This window comes from Zootoca vivipara, chromosome 8 (assembly GCF_965207765.1).
Source record: "Zootoca vivipara chromosome 8, rZooViv2.hap1.1, whole genome shotgun sequence".
In the NCBI taxonomy this organism is placed as follows: domain Eukaryota; kingdom Metazoa; phylum Chordata; class Lepidosauria; order Squamata; family Lacertidae; genus Zootoca; species Zootoca vivipara.
The window spans coordinates 29,794,687-29,820,031 of NC_142591.1; the positions used below are offsets into that span (position 1 = coordinate 29,794,687).

The following is a 25,345-nucleotide window of genomic DNA, read 5'->3' on the forward strand; positions in this document are numbered from 1 at the left end:
GTGTATCTGATTGATGATCTTCAGCCTGCATAAAAAAGTACTTTCTTTTATTTAGAAAAGGTAGCCTTTATATCTGAACACAACAACGCATTTTCCTAATAAAGTTAACTTGTTGCTGGACTTGTCTCCTTTAAAAAAAGGGGCGGTTGGGTTTCCCCCCAGAGTTGTGGCAGTTAACTTTGGTCAGGAACTTTATGAAGTGACAGGACAGTTTCACCCACACTGTGTGTTTCAGTCCTCAAGCAGACTTGATTCATACACTACTGTTGGCAACTGCTTGTCAGCCAATTGAGCAGTGACCGAAAAAGTGTTATCTCAGTTAGCCATTAGTCTTGCAATATACCCTCTTCCTTGAATCCGGCATTCAGAAACATTGCCCTGTGACTTAGTGTTATATTTTAAACTTCCAGACATTCACTTCTTCATTCCATTCATTCCGATCATTTATCGTCTAGCCTCTTGCCTACAGGGGACCTGTTTATAATACTGTGGAAAATACAGTGTGTACTCTGCTTAGTTTCTGTATGCAGTTCACTCTTAGTCAAGGAATGTATTTGCTTAAGATATTTAGGTTTCCTCCTTCCATGTGGGTAATAGTTTTCACTGAAAACAACCTCAGATTGTTAAAGCCTAAGAGGAGTAATACAAATTACCTATTTTGTGATGGGAAATAGAGTTGGACTGGCCAAGCAAAGATAACTCTTCTAATTTGATTACAGGTAGGTAGCCGTGTTGGTCTGGATCGAAGTAAAATAAAAAAAATTCCTTCAGTAGCACCTTAAAGACCAACTAAGTTTTTATTTTGGTATGAGCTTTCGTGTGCATGCACACTTCTTCAGATTTGAAATCATGTTGGAAAATATATTGGATAATTATTTTAAACCATCTCAAGTAAAGATTACAAAATAGCAAGCGAGCTTTTGAATTACTGAGAGTTTTTCTTTGGATTCAACTTTCAATGAAAAGCACTGGGGGCATAGTTTTTAATGTATCGTTGGCAATATATTGAGACCTTTAGATGGTGATGCTGATTCTGGATGCTTGCTGCAGAATAACTAGGATAGTTTGGACACAGAGCAAAAAGATTGTATGTTACACCATAGCAGCTTGCAACAACAAAGCAAAAGCCACTTTCCTTAGATGATATAAAAGCTAACAATTATTCAGATCTGTCTCTAGCATTTATGGGAACCTTGGAACACAGTGAGCAGACAAAAAGAAAGAAAACAGTAGTGTTTATATTCACCAAACTGGAAATTCATTATAAATAACACACAAGGTATGAAATGACTGGAAGATATATACACAGGCCTGTCTTAACCACATTGAGCGCCATGGCGCAAAGGTCCCTTTATATTTGAAGGGCATGTTCACCCACTTGGTAGGCAAAAGTTTCATATAGGTATTTGTAACTCTTAAATGTTTCTAATAAAGCTTTTAAATGGTGGGAATAGCATGAGATAATTTTGTGGATTTTGTCTAAGAACAGAGAACATGCTTTTCAAGCACTCAGTAATAAAATATACTAATAATACAATCATTCTCAGAGTGCCTGTCCTAGTGTAGCCAATATACACCATTCATATCAGCAAGCTTGGAAAATTCCAAGGCATTTAAAATGACAAAAATCACGCTATTTAGAGTACAGTATAAAGGGGGAGGACATCAAAACACCCCACTGATGGCTAACTGTGCTCCATGGGCATATATTTCTGACTGACTTGAGAGGGGCAGAAAATTGAGTGGGGAAATGCTGAAAGAGGGCATGTTTGGTTGGCCAGAAACCTTTCAGGAGCACTCCTCCCCATTGCAATGTTTTGTTGTAAGCCCCGCTTGTGGCTTCTGCTTTCATTCCTAGACTATTTTATGAAATGTATTTCCAGGTTTTCATAGCCATGAGATCCACTGTTTTTGAAGTGTACATACAATTTGCTTCCATTTCCCCAAGAATAGTTAGATGTGCTGCTGTCGTAGTAACATGTTTCAAAACATCGACTGATTTGTGAAGTAACTATTTAAAGAGAAGCATTCCACTGACATGAACAATAAAAAAGTTAAATTCATGCTTTAGGGCAATAGCTTTTTATTGAGTTTATATTGTTTCAAGTCGAACAGCTTCTGGCACATGTAATTATTTATAAGCTAGCTCACTTGTTTTCTAGTCTCATCATTACCCCCACCTCAACTCTGCTGAAGAGCGTTTCTCAAGAGGCCATCTTTGGACTTTAAAAAGGTCTTGGCTTATTTATGGTTATAACCATTTGCAAAAGCAAATGCCGTGAGTTGTTTGATTACAACTTAGGTAACTGTGCCTAAATCCCATTTTGCAAGTATTTAAGAACTTAAGCTCCACTGATTTTAACAGATCTAAATGACAAAATAGACATGGGAGAGCTGTCATCACAAACACACCAAAGAAGAAACCTTGAATCCTGGTGAGTGTAGGGAGAGACAGATACAACTAGAGATGTAAAATTTCCGGAAATTTTTAAGCTCAGAAAAAAACCCTTTTTTCCACGGAAAAAAACAGAAATTTTCAGAAAAATTGAAAAAAAAGCTACATTAGCACTTCTTTTTTCTTTTCCATTTTGAAAGTCATTCTGTTACTTTAGAAACATAAAATATAACTATGGAAAATTTTAATGGGCATAAAATTATCACAACTAGCATATTAAAAATATAGTGTATCCAAACAGGAACTGAAATTTAATTTGTCATTCATCACTGTTTGCTATGCAACATGCTTACTCCACCTCCCGTGTTTTGCCCATGAGACCTTATGTATTTCCTCACACTGATGTGTGTAGTCTGTTAACCACTTTAGCTACTACTATATGCTTAAATTAGTTTATTTCACTTTTTAAAGACTGTTTTACAGCAGGGAGGGAGGGGCTTCAGTAAGATGTGATGGGGTAAGTGGCTTTGGCAAAGGGGCAAGGCTAGATGAAGTTGGTCACTTTATTCACACACAAATCCAGTGAGGAGTTTTAAGCTATGAAATCTTGAATCGCCCAACACCACCCCAAAAGCTGCATGGCTGAGTGAAGAATTAAACAAGTCTTCCCATTCCAAGTGCATATCTCTACATTTCAGCACTGCTCTGTGCATTATTGAACCATCCAGACAAGTTTTCCTTACTGAACATGCCATTTTATAATGGTAGCTTGAACTTGGTGTTGAGAGAATGGCATTCATGTTGTTGGGGCTCCGTCTTCTGAAATCACCATGCCAAATGCAAGGAATTTCTGCTTTTATGCCAAACTGGCATAAGCAGCTGTTTAAAGCCAAATTGAGCAGCTTACAGCTAAATAATATTGTCTCCTGTTTAAGTAGAGCAAATAATATTTAGCGATGGTGCTGAAAACTAAATGTGGAGATGTAACAGAAAATTAGGTGACAGTTTTCAGTGACTGCTATCATGCAGCAAATGTTAAGCCAGTTCTCATGATCATTTCCCCGATGCAACTCTTAATAAATGCAAACCTTAGTTTTAGTAATGACCTTTAGTAATGTGAGCCTTGATCCATTGAGATGCCATTCACTTGTGATGCATCTCCAAATCCCATTTTTATGCATTTTAAATCAACACACGCTTGCTCTGAATTTATGCATGTGCATAGAAGGAGATGTAATTTAAACACATCTGTTCAAATATGCATTTCAGATAAACTTGGTGCTGGTTCTCATAATGTGGTTGAGTTTTTGACGTGTATTATATCCCCAAAGTACACACCAGATGGTATTTATTAGAGATTTAATGGAAATGAAGTTTAAGGATGTTGAGCTTTTGTCTTAAGTCTCTCATTTTAAAGTCATAAAACAGTAATGACCTGAAGTTATAAATCTTTAATGAAGTTTTGTACAGGGTTTCATTTGTATGGCAAGTTTAGACTGTTTAAGGATAAGTAAGCCCAAATGGGGCTCCAAACTGAAATTATGCCTTCAAAGAAATCATTGGTGAAAGTTGGGAGCAAAAAGCATTTAGGCTACTTCTGCTTGCTGAGAAAGCTATCTCTAGAACCCTCCACTACTGTTACGGAAACAGAAAGAAGACTGTTTCACTCAGCATGCAACTAAAGCAGAGGATTCTGTTTAATAGATAGATAGATGGATAGATAGATAGATAGATAGATAGATAGATAGATAGATAGATAGATAGATAGATAGATAGATTAACGCCACCATGTCAATAAGCCTAGAAGGAAAAAGCCAAAGGAACTTAGGATATCTCAGTTTATAATCAAATGTATCAATTTCTGCCTAAATCTGAACTGTCCAGTTATTTCCTCTATTCAAAAAATACTCTGCAGAAGAGTCCTTTCTGCCTGTTTTATAGTATTTATAATGTGTTGATATGATATTTATTCATAGGATGGGAAATAAATTCTTCCTACCACTTGGCATGATGATATAGATAGGAAATTTACCAAGCATATATGTCAAACACACTGTGGAAAGTTATCGGATGATGAATTACTTGATACCTTTTAGTGGCTCATTCAAATAACATACAGTACGACATGTTTCTGGAAGAGGGCAGCTCAGTACTTCAGGCGGATAGGTTAATGAAAATGTTCATAGTCAGGATGCTGAAAATCTGAGAGTAATGGTGATTAAAACAAAGATTTCCCATTGAAGGTTGTGCTTGAATGGTTCTATATTTGTAGTAGCCCACTTCTCTTTAAATCTTGGATTGCTGCAAATTTTGCTCCCTCTGTTCCCGAGTGCAGCCAGTGTGTGTCAAAGGTTAAGTCTGATGGGAGCGAGTAGCCAAGAGCTTAAATGAGGAAGTCTTCTTTCTGGGAATTAGGTGGTAGTAGCATGCCACAAGAGTTAAAAGGAGAAGAGATGAAAAGCCTTGACAAAACACTGGTTTGTGGAGTGGGTGGGCACCTCTCAGAACCCAAGCTCTAGTTACTGTGACCTAATGTGTCTAGGAAAGCATTGCCATCTCTTGTTCTTCCCTCTGGTATATGAAGCAATGGAAACAAATTGCATTTTTTAAAAGCCTGAAAGACGTATTTGCATTTTAAAATATTCACTGTTTGTAGAGTGTGGCAGAGTGTTGTCATTATAGACATTTAAAAGGAAATGCAACAGTGAAAAGTCATTTTGTACTTCGGTGCAACTAGAGCACAAATGAAAGTGCCTGACAGAGTAGGTTGCAGTAATATATCAGCTGCTTATAGAATACATTTTGCAATATATGAAACAATGTAATTGTTATGCACCGGGAGCATGTACATGAATAAAAGATGTTAGCAGGTGTCCTGCCTGTGAGGAGTCTCCTGCTGATGTATTTATTGGAAGTATGAACATCATCAACAGATTTGAGTTTGTTAAAAGTAATCCAAACAGAAGGCTTAAATAATGAACTTGTAATAGAACACACAATAACTGGCATTTTTAAAAGGAACTTCCTTAAACTGGATGGTATTCAACTATGTTTTACTCAAAGTAGACACATTTCAATTACAGAGCAAGGATAAGTTAGGTCCATTTATTTCAGTAGTATTATTCTAGTAAAACTTCCTTGAAAACCACATACTGAATTAATATTTTCTGTTTATCAGTGTTGATCCCAATGATTTTATTTTTTGCTGCTACAAAGTGTTTTATGACACTGTTATACTGGCCAGGGGTAGCTTTCATTTAGGCTTTTCTTAAAGATGTGTCAGTCAGACCCTAGTTTCTAAACATCTGTGTGTGCTTTTTTCATTTACTTGTATACTACATGGCACAATAGGAATATATAGATAGCTTTTGGTGCAGATGTTTGATTTATACCCTCAAATAGTTAGCAAATGAAAGGGTGACACTCAATGCATATTTGTATCCTTTCATCAAGAATCACTTTCTGAATGCTGCCTCCATCCCAGATGGTAAAGCTTAGGACCATTCATATGAATGGAAGCAATACTAAAGATACCCTGGTCCCATGCAGGTTAGGGCTTTAGAGGTGAGAACTAGCCACTTCCATTTGGGCAAGATCTTATAGAGCGTGCAAGATTTCAGGAAATTTTGGGTTCTCACCCAAAAGTGAGGGAGGAAGCTGGGCTACAACATTTCCTTGACAGACTGATTTCTATTTGAAGGGGTTGCTTTAATAATTATAATTATAATTTATACCCCGCCCATCTGGCCGGGTTCCCCCAGCCACTCTGGGCGGCTTCCAACAAAACTAATGTACAGAAATCCATCAAACATTAAAAGCTTCCCTAAACAGGGCTGCCTTAAGATGCCTTCTAAAGGTCTGGTAATTGTTGTTCTCTTTGACCTCTGGTGGGATGAGCATTTGGTCATTCAATATTATTATTGCAATCTGAAGTTATGCAGCTCAGACATGGGTCTACTGGCAGATTCTTTTTAGCACAGTGCTTTTTTGCATTTGCTTTTGGAATAGGTGCTCAATTTGAACATACTGGAAATATTTTCAGACCCCTGGGATTGGTTTAAGGTTGCAAATTAGAATGCAATACCCCCAACAGCTCCTTATTTTTTCTGATAAATAATAATAATAAATCATAATAAAAAGTTGGTCAAGAAAAAGAGGATGTTGGAGTAATTTAATTTTTTCTTTTATGAATTACTGATTTTGTACATCCTTTTTCCTTTTAAAATGTGTTTGTATTATTGTCTGTAAGAATGTTAGGAGAACCATAGGGATCTTATGATTTAGATAAGGCCTGCTGCTATTGAATTAAATCTCCTCTTTTTCCAAGTTTTCATTTTGTTTGGAAAGAAAAATTTAGGGAGGGAAATGCATTAGTTTTTAATTTCCATATTAGCACCAAAATTATTCCATGTCAATCAGAGAGGGGTGTTTTTTTCTTGGATGGAACACATGTCATGGACATTTCACTGAAGCTAGCATGACTGAAACTTACCATTCACGTTCCCATAGAAACTGGGAAATACACATGAAGTGGATGTCATTACCAATGCTGTAGGTATCACATGCTTTAGCTAATGCCAGCTGTGTCATTAAAATGACTGGTATAACTAAACTGTAACTGCTTTTTGTCAAATATAATGTGCATCTTATTAATCTTCAAGATGTCAGACAGTGCTACTTGCCATTCATTTGTAGAGTCGAATAGCTTGCCTCATTTAAGCCTGTCAGAGCTGCAAATCTTTCCCATGTGAAGCAAGGACAGAATTCAGAATATTTCTGTATTATAATTTTGGAGTACATATTTATGCAAATCCTGGAAGAGCTCAAAAATATGCTCAGTATATGTCAGTGTGCATTATTGGATGTGCTGACATGGCACAATTGCCACATCCCCTTGGTAGTCCACACCCCATACCCTAGAAGGGGAATATTCCAATATTCAGCATACCATCAACAGCATGGGTTAGAAAGGGGCCATTCTCTTCCAGTGTGCTTCCAATGAGTCTGGCTAGCCTGGAAGCCTTGGAAATTGCTGTGGAGAAATGCCCTGAAGAATTGTAGTGTAGCTGGCCATTCACTTTCAAAAATGATACCTTCCTAACCTCTTTCTTGGTCTCTGGGCAAACATCTGTGTTGCAAATATAAAATGGTTTAACTGTTATGGCTTCCCTGAAAGAACCCTGAGAATTTTAGTTTTTTGTATCCTACCGAGAATGATTTCTTAGAAATTCTAAGCTTCCTTGCAGAACTAAAATTTATGGGTGTATTGGAGGGAAACCGTGACAGTTAAGCTAGTTGAATTTTGTAGTTTGGACTTTTCCTTATATACAGTAAAGCTATATTTAATGGTTGTCAGTTTCCATAGGTAAATGCAATGTATGTTATGCAACAGTCTAAATGCCTAATATTTTGCTAGGGGAAGAAGCTAATATGTCCAGTCTTCAGCTTAACACTTCGTATTTTCATTCGTTTCAGAGTGCCTGGAATAACAATTGCCACAGACATCATTTGTGGGTTTCCAGGGGAAACAGATGAAGATTTTCAAGAAACCATGAAGCTTGTAGAAGAGTACAAGTTTCCAAGTCTCTTTATTAACCAGTTTTACCCCAGGCCTGGGACTCCTGCTGCAAAAATGCATCAAGTTCCAGCCCAAGTAGTAAGTGATCTGTTTCCCTCCTCCCCATCTTTAAAGGACAGCTCATCTTATGAGAGATGTTAAGATGTGTGTATACATGGGTCAGTAGATACCAGGAATTTTAAAAAATTATTATTACGTATTTTACTTTTTCTACATTTTTGAAGTTTTGTTATGCAGACCAATACTTTCACACATGCCCACTATAATCCTTTGCTAGATATACAGTAATAAGTCAAATTATATTAATCTTATATAATAAGACAAATTATATTAATCTTAGTATATATCAAAGGTTGGATTTGCATGTTACATTCTTCTAATCTGTGGAGGCCTGCTTCATAAATATCCACCATGATTGCACAGCATTGTAAAATAGTACATCACCTTTCAACCTCTACAGTAAAATCTATTAGGAATTTTGCAAATATTGTTTATAACTTTGGGGTTTTCAGGAACCTGCTAATATCTGCTGGTCAGAAAATTATGCAACCACTTTGTGTTTATCAACCTTGTTGCTGATTCCCCTGGGTTCCATTTAATGTGGGAAGTAATTTAATTGAACAAGATGGCATCAACTCTACTTTAATTCATGCAGAGAGGAGTTTGTGGGTTGCTGTTTTTTTTTAAATTGCTTTTGGTCCCAAAGCTTTCAAAGCTAAAAACGATAGTGTCAGTTAATATTAATGTGCATTATTTTAGTGAGTTTAATTTGTGTTTCATCCATCCAGGGACAGTCTTTCATGAAAATGAGAAAAAGTTGGCTTATTAACACTTAGTACTTGGTATACAGCATGAAAGTTGTCTTAGACCACCCCTGTGAACTTGAGGCACTATCACATAATCTCAGTGGCATAATAGACTGGCAGTAAATGTTCTGCGATGATGGGAACTCTGCTCTCTAACAATCCCTTAACTGAAATTAATCCATTTTCTGGCTCCAGTCCATCACAGAGTAGCTGGGGTTGTGTGTACATAAGCCTTTTTTAAAAGCTGAATTCCTGCAAATCAGCTGTTTGGTAAGAGGAATGGGGTGGTTGAAGGACAGTTCAAACATGTTATTAGTGGGATTTCAGCTTTTAAAAGTTTTCTATATACATGCAGCCCCAGTTGCTGGATTGATTTCAGAAATCATGTATATTGCACCCATTTGAACCTGTTGGCCTCCATCCAGCTAAGGATATACTCATGGAAGCCTTCTTCCACACATGTTGGTGAAATCAGGACATCTGTCTTTATACAGCTGACACAGAATCTATTCCTGCAGGTTCCAGATCCCCACCTTGATAGGGGATGCCAGTTTGTGCCCCACGGGGTTTGAAAGAGGGTATATGGCATCAGGGTAGCACAGGGTTCTGCGGAGGCCTCACTTCTAAAAGCCAATCAGCTGCTATAAATACAGGACCACCTTGCAGCTGCAGCATTTCTGTCACCAACATACCTGCTCGTCCACCTTCATTTTATTCTTCATTTGAAGTTATGTTGGTGTACACAGCTGTGTACTGAGGCTTGCTGCAAGGAGGGAATTTATCTAAAGGTATAATTGGGCCTGGCTCTGAGCAGATTTTGCCTTCCTCACAGCAGTTATCGAGAACCTGTCACAACCTTGTCGCAAATGGGAGAGGAACTTGGCAGCATCCATGGTGGGGTTAAGTGGGAGATGGGCATCCTAAGGGAATTCCTGTAAGGTTTTGGGGTGCTGCTTTCTGCCCACACCCTGAATTTGGCTAGCTGATAGGCTGCCGTACTCTGAAGTTGCCTGGGGTGCCATGGTGGACCCGTAGGCCGGAACTAGGACATTGGCAAGTATAGTTAACCTGCCCAGTGATGGTATCCTCAGCCTACCCTACACTAAACTGTGTGGACTGTAACCAATGAAGTTGTGGACATCTTAAACACACATAATCCTCTGCATTGTTTCTTGCTGTCACTCACGCACATGTTTCAAAAAGTTGGTTAACAGTAATCAGTGTAAACTTACAGTAGGATTGCCACAGTCAATTCATTCATTGCATTAATCACAACGTAGATACAGCAGCAATAAAAAAAAAACATGGTGGAAAAGTTCTGATTTCCACAACATGAAACTATTAAAAAGGAGCTTTCCAACCTGAGCGCTAATATGTGAATGAAGCATATTTTTGTTTTTTTGTTTTTTTAAATGTTTTTTATTTATTTCAATCATTAAAAAACATACATATATTTACATACAAATTAAGACAAAAAGAACACCAAAGATACAATATATCATTTGATTTACATTTTAGCAATCAAAAAAAAAAATAGAAAGACACGGAAAAAGAAAAAGGAAAGATGAAAAAAAGGGAAGAAGAAGAAAAAGAAAAAAGAAAAAGAAACAGAAAAGGCGAGAAAAAAAAAATACAAAAATTACAAACAATACGTAAAATACCAACAACTTCCAGTCATCTCTCTGTAGCTAGTACTATTCGTTTTCATCATCCGCAAAATAAATTCCTTATTATCTATCTCTTTACCCTTCACCTTGGTTCGGTTTTGTCTGCTTGGGGTGTTATTTACTTAATTGTTTTTATATACTCATCAAAAATCCTCCATTCCTTTTTTATTCTTTGTCTTGTTTGCCCTCTAATTCTCCCAGTGGTTCTGGCTAGCTGTGAGTATTCTTTCATTAGTATTTGCCAATCTGTTATACTAGGGGTGTTTCTACTTTTCCAGTTCCTAGCGATCAGCACCCTCGCGGCTACAATACCATACATTAATAATTTTCTATTTACATCTCCTATATCCTCCGGTATTATATTTAATAGGAACATTTCTGGTTTTTTCGTAATTTTACATTTTAACATTCTCTTTAACTCTTCATAAATCTTCTCCCAGTATGTCCTTATCTCTGCACATTTCCACCACATGTGCATTTGAGTTCCTATTTCTTTCTCACATCTCCAGCATATAGGTGATTTATTTTTATACATTTTTGCTAATTTTTCAGGTGTCTGATACCACCTATATATCATTTTGAAAATATTTTCTCGCAAATTGTAGCACGCGGTAAATTTTATATCTTTTTTCCATAGCCTTTCCCACTGGTCTACAAATATATTGTGGCCCAGATCTTGTGCCCATTTTATCATGGATGGCTTAGTTTGTTCTTCCTTTAACTCCCATTCCAGCAATAAATCGTAAGTACGTGAAATCAGTTTTTTATCATTTTCTATCAGTTCTTTTTCAAATTTAGACTTCTCTTTTGCAATTCCCAATTTTTTGTCTTCTATGAATTTCTGATTAACTTGAAAATATTGCAGCCAACTCGTAAAGTATTTTTTGGTCTCCTCGTAGCTTTTTAATCTAAATCCATTTTGTATAACCTCCAATAAGTCATGGTAGGTGGCAATCTTTTCTTCCATATTTAATTTTTTAACCGTAATCACATTTATTAAGGATGTCCACAAGGGTATCTTAGGTTCTAATATACTTTTATATTTTGCCCAAATTAAATACAATGATTTCCTAATTAAATGATTTAAAAAGCCCCTGTGCGCTTTAACTTTCCCATAAATCAAATATGAGTGCCAGCCGAATCTATTTTCTACTCCCTCAAGGTCTAGAATCTCTGGTTTTTCTAAAGTTATCCATTCTTTCAGCCAGACGAGTCCAGCTGCTGCATGGTATAGTTCCAAATTAGGGAGTGAAAATCCCCCCCTCTCTTTTTTATCTGTTAGCAGCTGGTATTTAATTCTTGGCTTTTTGTTATTCCATACAAATTTCGTTAAGTCTCTCCTCCACTCGTCAAAGCATTTTATTCCTCCCAAAATTGGTATTGTTTGGAACAAATACATCAATTTCGGGAGTATATTCATTTTCACTACAGATATTCTGCCCCAGAGGGAGAGTTTCAATTTACTCCATTGTTCCATCCCTTTTTTAATTTCACTCCATGTTTTTTTATAATTGTTTTCATATAAATTTAGACTTTTTGCCGTCATCCAAATACCTAAGTACTTGACTTTCTTTTTAAGTTCTAATCCTGTTATCTGTTTCAACTCTTCTCTTTCTTTTTTGTCCATATTTTTAGTTAATAATGTTGTTTTTTTATAATTTATTTTAAGTCCTGCCACCTTCCCATATTCCTTTATGATTTCTATTACTTTTGGGATGCTTTCTTTTGGATCTTGAGTTGTCACCACTATATCGTCCGCGAAGGCACGAACTTTATATTCTCTTTTCCCTATCTTTATTCCTTTTATTCCATTTTCACTTCTAATTTTATTCAGCAACACCTCCAATACCAGAATGTACAACAATGGGGAGAGTGGACAGCCTTGCCTTGTACCTTTCTCTATCCCAAAATTATCTGTAACACCTCCATTTATTATTAATCTTGCCCTCTGTTGTTGATAAACTGCTCCTATGGCCTTCTGCATTTTCTCTTGTATCCCAATTTGACTTATTTGCTTTTTAAGGAATTCCCAGGAGACATTATCAAATGCCTTTTCGGCATCAAGCATTAGTAATGCTGCTTTTTTATCGATCTTAAATTCCAAATATTCTAATATGTCTATTATATTTCTAGTATTATTAAATATCTGCCTCCCTGGCAGAAATCCTGTTTGGTCGGGGTGTATTATTTCTTTAAGTATATGTTTTAATCTCTGAGCTATTACCCCCGCAAATAACTTATAGTCACTGTTCAAAAGGGATATGGGTCTATAATTTGCCATTAGTTCTTGATCCTCCTCTCCTTTTGGGAGCAGTGTAATATAGGCCTCCTTCCATGTTTCTTGTATTGCGCCTTTTTCTAAGGCTTGATTCATTATTTCTTTTAGGGGATTCAGGAGTATGTTTTCCATTTTTTTATAATATTCCATGGGGAGTCCGTCCGTCCCTGGTGATTTCCCTGTTTTGCTTTTTCTCATTACTTCTTTTATCTCTTCTATTGTGATTGGTTTCTCTATTTCCTTAGCTTTTTCCTTAATATTAATATTCAAATGATGTTTCTCTAAGTATCTATTTATATCCTCTCCATTATCTTCATTTTTCTTATATAATTTTTCATAATATTTCACAAATTTTTTCATTATTGTCTGAGGATTATCTATTATTTTCTCCCCTTCTCTTATTCTATTTATGGTTTTTTTACTTTCCTTCTTCTTTAATTGCCAGGCTAGATATTTACTTGGTTTGTTTGCGAACTCAAAGTTGTTTTGTTTCCACATTTTATATTTCCAATCAATCTCTTGTTCTATTTTATTTTTATATTCTGCTTTCAATAGTCCAATTTCCCTTTTTAATTTCCCACTTTTAGGGTTTTTATTCAGGTTTTTCTCTTTTTTCTCTAGCTCTTCTAATATTTTCTTTTTCTCTTTCTCCCTTTTATTTTTCAACATGGCGTTCTGCTTAATAAAATAACCTCTAATTACCGCTTTGCTGGTGTCCCATATAACTTTCGTATCGACATTCCCATCATTGTTTAATTTAAAAAATTCTCTTAATGTTTCTTTAGCTCCTTCTATTATCTGCTCATCGAAAAGTAGTGAGTCGTTTAGTTTCCATCTTTTCATACCTGTTTTCCACTCAGTTCCCAGACATAAAAATATTGAGTTATGGTCAGATAAAGTTCTAGTTTGTATTTTAATTTCTTGTACTCTTCTCATCATTTCTGCCGATACCCATATAGCATCAGTCCTACTTGCCATATTTTTCGAGTTAGAGAAATACGTATAATCTTCTTCCATTTCATTTTTAAATCTCCAAGCGTCTATCATATCCATATTTTTTACCAAATTGAAAAATGTTTGTGGTAGTCTCCCCTTTTTACTTTCTCTCCCTTTTCCTGTTTTATCTTTTTTTGGATCACACACTCCGTTTAGGTCCCCCATAAGAATCATTTTCCCTTCAACATATTCCATCATTTTAGCCTCAACTCTCCTAAAAAAATTCTGTTTTCTTATCATTTGGCGCATATATCCCCATTATATGTATTATTTCCCCTAAATGCTTTATTTTTATCATTACCATTCTGCCTTCTCGGTCTGCATATAGTAGTTCCGGCTCCAGTTCTTCTCTTGCATAAATTACTACACCCCTCTTTTTTTTCCCATCGGCTGCTATAAATTCCTTTCCTAATTTGGGGTCTATTAATAGTCTTTCATGTTCTTTCTTAATATGGGTTTCTTGCAAACAGATGATGTCTAATTTTTGTTTAATCAATACATGTCTAATTTTATTCCTTTTCTTTTTTCCATTTAAACCATTCACATTCCACGTGATTAATTTAAGATTCATTTTATTTATTTCAATACACGATACCTTTGACAAAAAGAAACGGAAAAAAAAAAACTAGAAAAAGGGAAAAATTTGAATATTATAAAAAATAGCTTTCTCTTATGTTTATTTATCTTCCCATTTTATTCAAAGGGTCTTCAGCTGTCCTAATCACTATCTGAATCTATATTCTCCTCTATCTCATTTTGGGCTTCTTTCTCTACTTGATCTTTATCTCCTCCTAACTGCGATTTATATCTTCGGTAAAAAATATCTGCGTCTTCAGGTGTCCCAAACCTTCTTTTCCTCCCCTTATAGGTGAAGGTAAGCCCTTCAGGATATTCCCATTTAAAATGTATAGATTTAGCTTTTAACGCCTTTGTCAAGAAATGGTATTTATCCCTTTTTTTTAAAATGCGTGGTGGTATCTCTTTCAACACAAATACACTTTCTCCATCAATTTTTAGGTTATCTCCCCTTCCCTTTCTCAACATTTTACTTTTTAATTTGGTTGTATGGAGTGTTATTATACAATCCCCTGGCCAATTATTTTCTTTGGCCTTCTTTGAGTTTACTCTGAACAATGTCTCTATCTCTTCCATCACTTCCTCTTCTCCCATTTGTAACCACTCCGCTATTCCTTTAACTATTTTCGACTGTAAATTCTCTTCTGACGATTCTGGGACCCCCCTCAACCTGAGAGTACATTCCTTAGCCTGCATTTGTAGCAGAGCCATCGCATCCCAAGTGGCTTCTTGTTTAATTTTAAATTCATCTCTTTCTTTTTTGGCTTGTTCACACTCTTTTTTACATTCTTTAATTTCTTTATAGGCCTTTTTGAGCAATTCCTCCATCTGTATTAATTTTTCCTTGTTTTCCTGTGCTGCCTTACTCACTTCTTTACTCTCTTCATCTATCTCCTTAACCTGTTCCTTTAATTCTTTTATTGATTTTGTGTTTTCCTCTACTTTACCGTTCATTTTATCCAATTTTTCATCTAATCCTTTCATTTTGTCGTTCACCTCCATTTTCATTGCTCCAAAGTCTTTTCTCATTTCCAAAATATCCCCCTTCAAGCTCAGGATCAGTTCTCTCATGTCCATCTCTATATCGGCTCCTGAACCCCTTCTTGGTTGTTGGTTCAATAAGATGTTTGAGTTGGCTTTTTTCCCTGCCATCCTCCCAGAAAAAAAAAGAGAGTTCTTTTTCCAATCCTCAATTTGGCCACCGGGAGCGATTCTCTCTCAGGTCAAATAGTCCTATTGTTAAACTATTACCGCTGGTTCAGAGTTCTCTTCAGTTCTTTATTTTTTCTTTGCTGTTCTGCTGTTGTCCTCTGGTGTCGCTGTTTCCTCTCCCTTTGTTCCTTTTCCTCCACTTATTCCTTCTTTAGCGATGTCTTTCTTAATTAGTGTTTCCTCTAATTTAGCAGTCACCACCCCTTTCGGTCCCACGCTACTCCATCTTTGTCTCAGGTATCGCTTTTTATTTTAAGTCATTGAATTTAAAATCTCATTTTTGCAAGTCTCAAGATATTGTCCTGGAATGGGTAAGTCTTTTTTTTCTCTCCACCCTTTCCGCGTTCTCTTTACTGGGTTATTTTCACGGGGTTTTTCGCACTCCAGCTGCTGTTTCCTCTCCTTTCCTTCCCCCTTTCCCCTCCTTTTTCAAACAAAGGCAACAACAAAGTCCTTTTTCAACTCTCCCTTTGCAGGTTTTTTCCTAATATAGCTCTTCTTCATGTAACCGAAACCTTTCACTTTTTGCGGTTACTTTTCGCTACAAAGTATATGACTCTCTACTCGTTCTTTCTCTTTCCCCCATTTGATTTCGCTGTTTTTGGCTTTGCCGCGGCACTGCGTTTATCTTCTAACTCCTCTTATTTCTCTCCTTTTAATTCTATATCGGTTGCCAAATATCCTGCTTACTTAACAGTGCCGGGTTGTAGTTGGGTTGATAGAAGTTCTGAAAGTTTTACCGCACACACGCCGATCCGGGCTTCGGGGCTTCTTGTTGGGAAGCGCTCGATCCGAGTGCGTCTAGGACCCTCCGCTCTCCCGCCTTCAGCTGGGGAATACCGATGGTCCTGTCCAACGCCGCCGGATTTCTTCAGCCAAGGGTCACCCCCTTGACTTTTCTTGGGGTTGCGCAGCCCTCGCTACCCCCAATAGCCTCTCCAACAACGCTCTCAACGCGGAGCTCGCGCGGAGCGCAGCCGTTTCGGTCGCGGCAAAAACCGGAAGTCTCGTGAATGAAGCATATTTTTGATGTGCAGTCAAATAGTGCTAGGATAAAAATAGGTTTCCTATGGCTTCATCCAACATGTAATGATTTTGCTTCTCAGTCCTATAATACTATGTTTTCTTGTTTTTCTACAGAAAAAACAGAGAACGAAAGAACTGTCAAGATTGTTTCACTCGTACAACCCATATGATCACAAGGTAAAAATAAATTGCAGAATGTTTTTGTCAGTAATACTACTCTGTTAATGATGATGGTATACACACCCTTTAAGCTACTAAAGGATGTACAACCAGTTCAACCCCTGTGGTGGCCTTGGGGGGGTGGTTCTTGTTGCTCGGGCATATGGTACTGTTAGGATCAATCTTTGAGGATAGAGCTACGTACTGTGTAAAAAACAACCACCACCCTTTCCCTTCAGTTGGAGTTTAGGGCTTTCCCATCTACCTGGACCAGCCAGTCATTGACTCTGATGAATCATTTTGTCTACTTCTACAAATAAAGCACCACTGACTCTCTGTTAGGACCTCCTATGGGTTTTCCCTTTTCTCCCTTTCCTTGGTGTAGTTTAATTTGAATTAGGTCATTAGAGATCAATGGAGTCTTGATACATTTTGCTCTGCACATTTTCAGACCCATTAGCAGCGTCAATCAGCACCATTCTGAGAAGGTCATTTTCTTTTATACTCCTCTAGCTAGGATTTGTACCCTTTGGTGAAGTTTCCATGGGGAGGCCTTTTGCATTCCTCCTCTGCACCAGCCATAATGCAAGCACTTGGCTTTCTTTATGTGTCTAAAACTGATTCTCAAACTGTAAAATGTGGGTGTTAACCCACTGTGATGAATGCATCTACTGCTTTATGGGGAATCAATTTCCAGCGCAGATCCTTCCCATCTCTCTAACAGTGTATGTGGGCAGTCACATTAATCCTGAGTGGAGGGAATAATGACACACCCTACACTACTGTTCGCAACTGCAGAAGAATCTCAGAAATCACGGTTACCCGTCGATCAACATTGTCTTGAACAGGCAAAAGCAAGAGCATGGTTCAAGGTAGCTAGTGGTAGCCATCTGGAAAACAGATAGCAATATGGTCCTGTCAGGTAGCAATGACATGTTTATCACAATTTTGGTAATTCAGGTTTTTAAATGAATTTGATAAGGAGGATAGTCATCAGTCTAGGATGGCTCCTCCCACTGGCTTGTCAAGGGGGTGGCTCCTCCCACTGGCTGGTCATGTACTGGATGATCTGTGGTTTCTCTCTGGGCTCCCTATGAACCCAATGTGCTAGAGCCCTACCTTGTTTCCCCCTTTCTTTTCTCATCTTTTCTCACCTCTGTTGCTCTTCTATGATTTCTTTCCCTCCCCTCCCTTCTCTACCCACCCTCTACAGCAGAGCTTTCCATACTTTACATGCTGGTGACACACTTTTTAGACATGCATCATTTTGCGACACAATAATTCAGTTTTACTAGCAAATCAGTGGTTAAACTAACCCCTTTCCAGTCCCGGGAGGAGCATTGGGAGCGTTTGTGCAGCGGACACACTAATGTGTTGCGACACACAGTTTGGAAAGCTCTGCTCTACAGTGTTAGTGGCTGGATGGAGGGAGAATTGGAGGCTGCTTTGTGGTGTGCAGGAAGGCCTTATACTATAGCCACACTTCGACCATGGTGGGCCAGACAGCAGAGAGTGAGACCACCCCCCATCTGTTCCTTTTAATTGTTGGTTTGTAGATTTTTTACATTTTGAGCTAAGAATTAAATGTGTTATGACTGCTGGCTTATTAATTTTGTAGGAGGAGGTTTTAGAAGTTTTAATTTGTTTTGTTATTAATACTGTGTTCTGGAATTTTGGGTACATAAACCTCCTTGGAAGAGCAGGACACACACAGAAAGAGAGGCATATGTAAAATGATATATAAGTAGTACAGGTGTAATTGTGAAATGTTTTTAGCTAATTCATCCAAGTGCTCCTTTTTGCTGTGCAATCATAGGCATCATGCTTCAAATGGTAAAGCTTGTGTAAATTGATTAATGGTATTTTTTTTTAAAAAAAAGATTGACAACTATGAGTTCTGAAGGGAATTTTGTGATATGGAACTGTTGAAGTTAAATGTAATAGTAGATCAATTAAGATATAATAAAGAGAATCAACTGAAGAGGCAAAGCTTTGATATCCCCCCCCCTTGTCTAAAATCCCTGGTGGCACAGGTTTTTTCCTCTCCATTCACAGTACAAGAAAATTCCATTATTCTTTTATTAGCACTCTTATTGGAACTGGGCCATTTGTAACCTCTGTTGCCTCCTTGCACATATCCTTTGTGGCACTATATCAAAGTATCCTCAACTGTTTTTGACTTCAGTTGTGAGTTTATGCACTTATTTTACTAATGACTCATCAGGAGGTGTGGAAAAAGAATATGAATTCTTAGACTTGTTCTTTTGATCTCTGTTTTAGGGCCTTTTATAAATAACAAAAGTTTCAGAATCAAGTGGCAAATAGTTTTTTCAAGATCACAGGCTTGTGTAAGGGTTTGTTGGGAGAAATGGAGGTAGAAAAATAAGAGAAGTGCAGGAAGATGAAAAGGCTGTGTTCTTATGTTCCAAATTATCTCCAATACACTGCACGTTTATATCTTGCCTGTGTCCATCTGAAACACTTCATTTTCCTTTTGTCATTCTGCATTCCAGCTCCTACTCCCCTACTAAGCCGCTTCAATATACCAAACCTCTGCTATTGTTTTTTTTAAAAAAAAAACATTTGCTGTAACCTAATCATGTTCACATCACATTAACTTTTTTAGGTTACAGTTTCTGTAATTCAATACATGGATGCAGCTGCCTTGTGGCAGCCTAGCAAGTTAATTTACTTCACATATTTTTAGCTCCTAATATTTTCCACAGATTCCAAGTGTAATTTCTTACATTTCTTGGAAGTAAGCTAGTTACAGTGACTTTAGCGGAGCTTATTTCCACATCATGGCTATAATCCCACAAAATCCTAATCTTTGAAGGGTGGGTGTGCCTTTCTCTCCTTTGCTTTCCCTAGCACAATTTCAAACTGCTTTTAGTATAGTTTTGTTTGTGGTTTTGGTGAGGCTGCTGAAATAGAAAGGACATCAAAACCCAGGATGTGCTTGCAAGACTCTGAATTAGAGCCAAAGTGTTTTGGACAGTGCTAGAAATATTTCCGCATGCAATACCAACCATAAGATGTAATAATTGCATAGTATATGTATATCCTCATAGCTGCAGGGTATTTCCCTGTTTGCATTTAGAAATTTGTCTCTTGGGAGTTTCTGTAGTCCGGTACTTAGGACTTCCCTTCCCACTGTGTTAAGGGAGAGTGAGAGAGGAGTAGAAAACCACTGAGAAAGCTGGAGGAATGGAGTGGCTATAGAAAGGCAGAGACTGTGTTTCAAATTCTGTCTAGTCTGTTATCCTTACCAAAGACACCCCAGGGAAATATTATTGTTATCCATGTGGATAACAGTGCATACCAAAAGTGGGGAAGAAAAATGTCCAAGGAATTTCTGCACCTGTTTGTCATAGATCATATATCCTTAAGAGCAAAAAACCTTCTTGATAGCTGCCCCCAGACTTTGGAACTACTTGCCATCGCTGACAGCCTTCTGCTAGCAGACAAAAACATTTTTAGGCAGACATTTGGCTCCTAAGTGTTGGTTTTTACTGGTGGTTGTGTTGTTGTGTTTTACCTATCTTGTTTCCATGTTTTTACTTTGTACTAAATTGTGTTTATTATATTTCATTGCATTTGCATAGTTAGCTGCCTTGATCATTTGGTGGAAAGGAGGCGTGTAAATTTAACAAATAATAATAAGCATAGGCCCTTATTTTTAGTAATGGCTCAAGATTAGGACTGTGGGAAGCTGTATCTTCACTGACCGTGCAGCTTCGTGAATAGTTTTGTGATTTTGCGTTTGTGATTCTTGCGGTATATCTTTATTGTTAAGAGTTCAGAGGATGTTCTTCAGGGGCACAGTGGTTGTCTTAAAACAAACAAACAAAGGCAGAGGTTAACTCAAGCTCCAGGAGCCTGTTGAAAACCCTGACAGATGTCATAGCTGACAATTGACTAAAACTGATGAGACTTCTTTCAGCATTTTTGAAGTATTTCTGCATGATGTGGAATACTTCCAAATTGAGAATTTTATTCAGCTGATTGATTGGAGAAGTAGGGAGGCTGAGGATCTAAAACAAGATATATTTCATATACGCTACAAAGGTACTGATCAGATTTTCCCTGCTTATAAAGCCAATATTGGGTTTAAGATAATATTTCATTGTTTCATTAGCTTGAGAGCATTATATTAATTTCTCTCCTTGGTCTTTCTAGCATGTAATATGAATAAGGATCCTTCACTAGGGAACTGATGTCAGTTTCCATGAAACTGACCAAGGTAAAGGCACTCCTTATGATGGACATGACCCATGTTATTGTTGGCATCTGTCTTGTCTTGAGAGACAGTGGTGTGTGCCTCTGGGGGTGAAGTCAAACTACTGCATTAGCAGCACTAAAGTGACCTCTCCAGGGTGCAAGCCTGGGCAGTGTGTATGGAGCTCCTGGCTGCCCAGACAACAAGACCTTCCTCTTGGCCTTACTGTGGTCCAAAGAAAAGCAGAACAATGTGTTTGGCACCAGCTAGGTGTCATCCAACCGTCTTAGAGACTCCAGATTTGTGCAGGGTTTACTCCTTAGCCTTTTCTTCTCCCAAAGATATCCTACAAGGCAGTGGAGGTTTAAGATAAGAGTTTTCCTTCTTCTACATGGGCTACCTTCCCAGGTTGATAAGTCCCATCTGCCCCTCACTTTCCTCTACAACACATGCAAGAACCATCTTCCTGATCACAGGGCCCACTATTGGTCTTATCTGCTCAGACCCACTGGCTACCTAACACCCCATATACCCCTGAACTATACACCCAGACTATACAGAATTGTGTACCCAAGCACATCGCTTTCCACCTCACCTTCAGCATTATGAATCCTTTCAGATGCAGTCCAGCATTATCCCTTTATGTTGTTAGAAATCCATGTCAAGTTGTTCTTGAGCTATTTTGTTTTCTTGGTATCTTCTGTTTCAGTTCAAAAGACATTTTCATGTGTTGCATGTGAGAAGAGATTTTTTTTTGTCAAGAGAATGAGAGATGTTATAGGAGCCAGTGCTTTTTATCAGGCTGAACAGTAGTCTGTTCACAAAGGCATTCTTACTGAAATAAGAAATTTATTACAGCATTTTCTTAAAGACATTAAGATATAATATACTAGGGTTGAGATAACCTCTGTGGCTTGCATCTTTGGCACAGCGCTTTGGAAGGAAAACAGAAAAACTGCCCAGATGGTAGATTGTATCTTTATAAAATACAATCCAGGTGAACTTAGGACAGCAAAAACACCCCTCCCCACCCCTTCTCTACATAAGTGCCTGGAAACTTCCATTTCACTGTATCTGAAGAAGTGTGCATGCACACGAAAGCTCATACCAAATAAAAACTTAGTTGGTCTTTAAGGTGCTACTGAAGGAATTTTTTTTATTTTAAAACTGAGAAAGAAGAGCTTTTTGAAGGGAAATGGTGCTCCTGCCCCCCCCCTCCCATTGAGAACAGCAAGCTCTCCATCACTGATCCTTCCACATGGCTGGTGTCTGTAATTGCAGAGTAGTATAAATTTGGTAGGCCACTCCCTGCTGATGTTAAGAATCGTTCCTACTTTTGCCCTTTTCCAGAATTCTGCATGTATTTATAATATTTATTTCCTGGTTTTCAGTACTGTATAAGCAATTAAAACCACAGCATTATAATATAATAAGCAGATGAAGTGTTTCCCCTGCAAAGCTGTCACTTGATCCAGTCCTGTCTTTGTAACAGTAGGCTCTGGGCGATGTGCTACAGCCTTTCTGTTCTTCAAAACCTTTTCTCCTGAAGCAATCTGCACACCACCAAGTATGTAGCTTAGGAGACACCTATGTGTGGGACTACCCAGAGACCACAATAGCTTATATTACTTTATTTAAGCTACTAGTTGACCCTCCCATGCATTGCTGTGGGTTATCCCTGTGGCTGCCCCCACCCTGTGACGATCCATGATGCGTTGCTGTGCCTGACTCAGGGTCATAGCTGTCAAGTTCTCCCTTTTTTTAAGGGAAATTCCCTTATGCTGAATAGGCTTCCTCACGAGAAAAGGGGAAACTTGACAGCTATGCTCAGGGTCAATGTCTCCCAGGAAAGGGGGAGGATGTGTCCGTTTCCCCCTGGACTATGTGCTTTTTCCTCCCCTCCCCTCCCCCGTGGTTGTGTCTCATCCCTGTGTTTACTCCCATCCTGTAGTGACCCATCAGGTATCCCGTCCCCCCTCCCCCCACCCAGTGGCTCCCCCCACCCTACATCAGCCCATGACCTATTTGGGCCCCTCATCCCCACACCCAGGGCACCATTCAGGATAGTATTTAAAGGGCTGTAGAGCTGAGGCCTAGTCTGTAAAGTGAAGCCGAGGCCTAGTCTTTAGGCTGTAAGGTATAGGTGAGGCCTAGTCTGTGGGCTGTAAAGCAGAGCCAAGGGCTAGTTTGTAAAATAAAGCAGAGCCTAGTTTGTAGGCTTTAAAGTAGAGCCAAGGCCTCCGCCCTGTATCTCCAGTCCTTGGCTCTGTGGGTTGTCTGGTAATGGCCTTGGTGGTTTCAGTTACATGGTTGATGACATCATTATTTGGCGCCACCCTTAAGAGCTTTTGCTGGTGACAGTGCGCAATCTGCCTTTCTATTGGATGCTGCTGGAGTCTTCAGAGTTTCTGCTGGTGATGTATAATTTGCACGCCACTTTTTTGTGTTTAATCATTATTTTAGGTATGAAAGGTGTGCTTTTTGGGGGGGGGGAATTATGCCAGATCCCTCCCTGATGGGCAAGGTACGCTTTGTCCTAATTTGATGCAATTTGGTTCAGCGATTACGGAGGAAGGGTGTTACATCCGCGCACACAGTGGGAACATTTTTATATACAGTGGTACCTCTACTTACGAATTTAATGCGTTCCGAACACACATTCATAAGTCGGAAAAAATTGTAAGTTGAATCCCATAGGAATGCATTGGGAGAAAAATTCGTAAGTAGTAGCAACCCTATCTAAAAATTCGTAAGTAGAAAAAATCCTATCTAAACCGCATCCAAGATGGCAGACGGAGCTCCATTTGTAAGTAGAGTTATTCGTAAGTAGAGTTATTCGTAAGTAGAGGTACCACTGTATATAGATGAGTCCTCGAAGCAGTGTAAGCCTAAGTGAAATTAATTTTACCAACAATATAACCTAAATAAGTTATATTTATTTTAGTAGAATTATTCCACTGTAGGCTGCTTGTTGAATTCACTGCTACTTGTTCAGCATCACCAGGTAAAAATAAAAATAATTTACAACAGAACATTAATACCTTGAGAAATAGTTGGGTTGAAAAAGTATGGAATATATAGAATGTAAAGATGATGTAGTGAATAGCAATACAGATATTTATAAAAGTGTTGTCATGTGTGAGTATGAGATCACAGAGAGGCATTGGATATATTTTGCATCTTCACACACAAACACTGTGTGGAGAGAGAAAATACTGTTTGTGAGATTCAGTGGTAGTTCTCATGTATGTTAAATTATGCGTGTGCAAAATACTCCTTTACTAAGAGAAATGAATCAAGAACCAGGCATCATAGTTGAATGTATAAGGAATGAGCATTTGTTTTTCTTTTGGATCTTTAGGGGGGGGTGCATTGTAAAATGAAGACATTTGAGATTACTGTATTTAAAAAGCTTGTGCGGGACAAGTCATTAAATGCCAATTCATGTCTCAGGCAGACAGTGGCAGCTGCTTCTTAATGTGTGGCATTATCCAATATTAAATCAGTGGCAAATGGACAGTTTGATAGATACTGTCATCAACGCAAAGATTATGAAAATCATTTTGAAACTCACTTTTAACTTTGTTTTAAGCTAAGTAGCATTTAGGCTTATGCAAGCTTACCCCCTCACAGCAATGACCATTGCCTTTCCAGCTTTTTAGCTAACAAAGCACAGACCATCTCTGCTAGTTCTTTGGTGACTGTGTAAGCCTGTTTATGGTTTTCTATGCATATCATAGCCAAGGGTCTATGAACAAAATTTCCATTTGCAAGCACATCATTGTGGAATAGTACTCAGTGGTCTTTTCACTTTGATTGATGGTTTTGGTTTTGCACCATCTGGCTTCTGATAGGCTGCATTAATCATAACCCAGAGAAAGAAAACCAAGAAAATATATGCATTACTGTTTAATGTCTGTGTGTGTCAATGTCTAGGAGTGTTAATTTCAGTATATAACATTAAAAACATTTATATTGATAGATAAAAATTGGTTACATATGAAATTACTTATGGAGCCTACATAGAGAGTGATCCATTCATGTGTGTATATTTCACAGTAGTTCAGCAACTCAATTATGTTTCATTCGGGCTGAAATCCTCTACACACTTATATGGGGGAAAGTCCCAGGTGTGGACTTTGCATCTGAGTAGATATGCGTAGGATTGTGCTGTCAAGTTTTCTTCCATTTCTAACACAAGAGATTATAAATGAATCTGAGCACATCAAAATGACTGGTTGTACAGTATAATTAAAATTAGGTTTCAGATTACATTTTAGGCCACTTAAAAATGGCCTTTGGAGTTATTTGTTTTGCGTTCTTTGTAAAACCACAAAATTGTGGTTTTTTTGTAAATCCTCTTCAAAATTGTGAATATGATTTTAAATCTCCTAGAAAAGATTAGTCAGCTCTGTTTCAAATATGTACTATAT

General features: G+C 37.9%; 1 protein-coding gene across 3 annotated transcripts in view; it reads left to right on the plus strand.

Annotated features, from left to right (window-relative positions):
- The window catches only part of CDKAL1 (CDKAL1 threonylcarbamoyladenosine tRNA methylthiotransferase), a 250,115-nt gene that overhangs the window by 176,394 nt on the left and 48,376 nt on the right, over positions 1–25,345 (plus strand). For all 3 annotated transcript variants that reach the window (XM_035126314.3, XM_035126316.3, XM_035126315.3), the window contains 2 exons: positions 7,871–8,051; positions 16,649–16,711. In XM_035126314.3, coding sequence (XP_034982205.1) covers positions 7,871–8,051; positions 16,649–16,711 — 244 coding nt within the window. The remainder of the gene's footprint in view (positions 1–7,870; positions 8,052–16,648; positions 16,712–25,345) is intronic.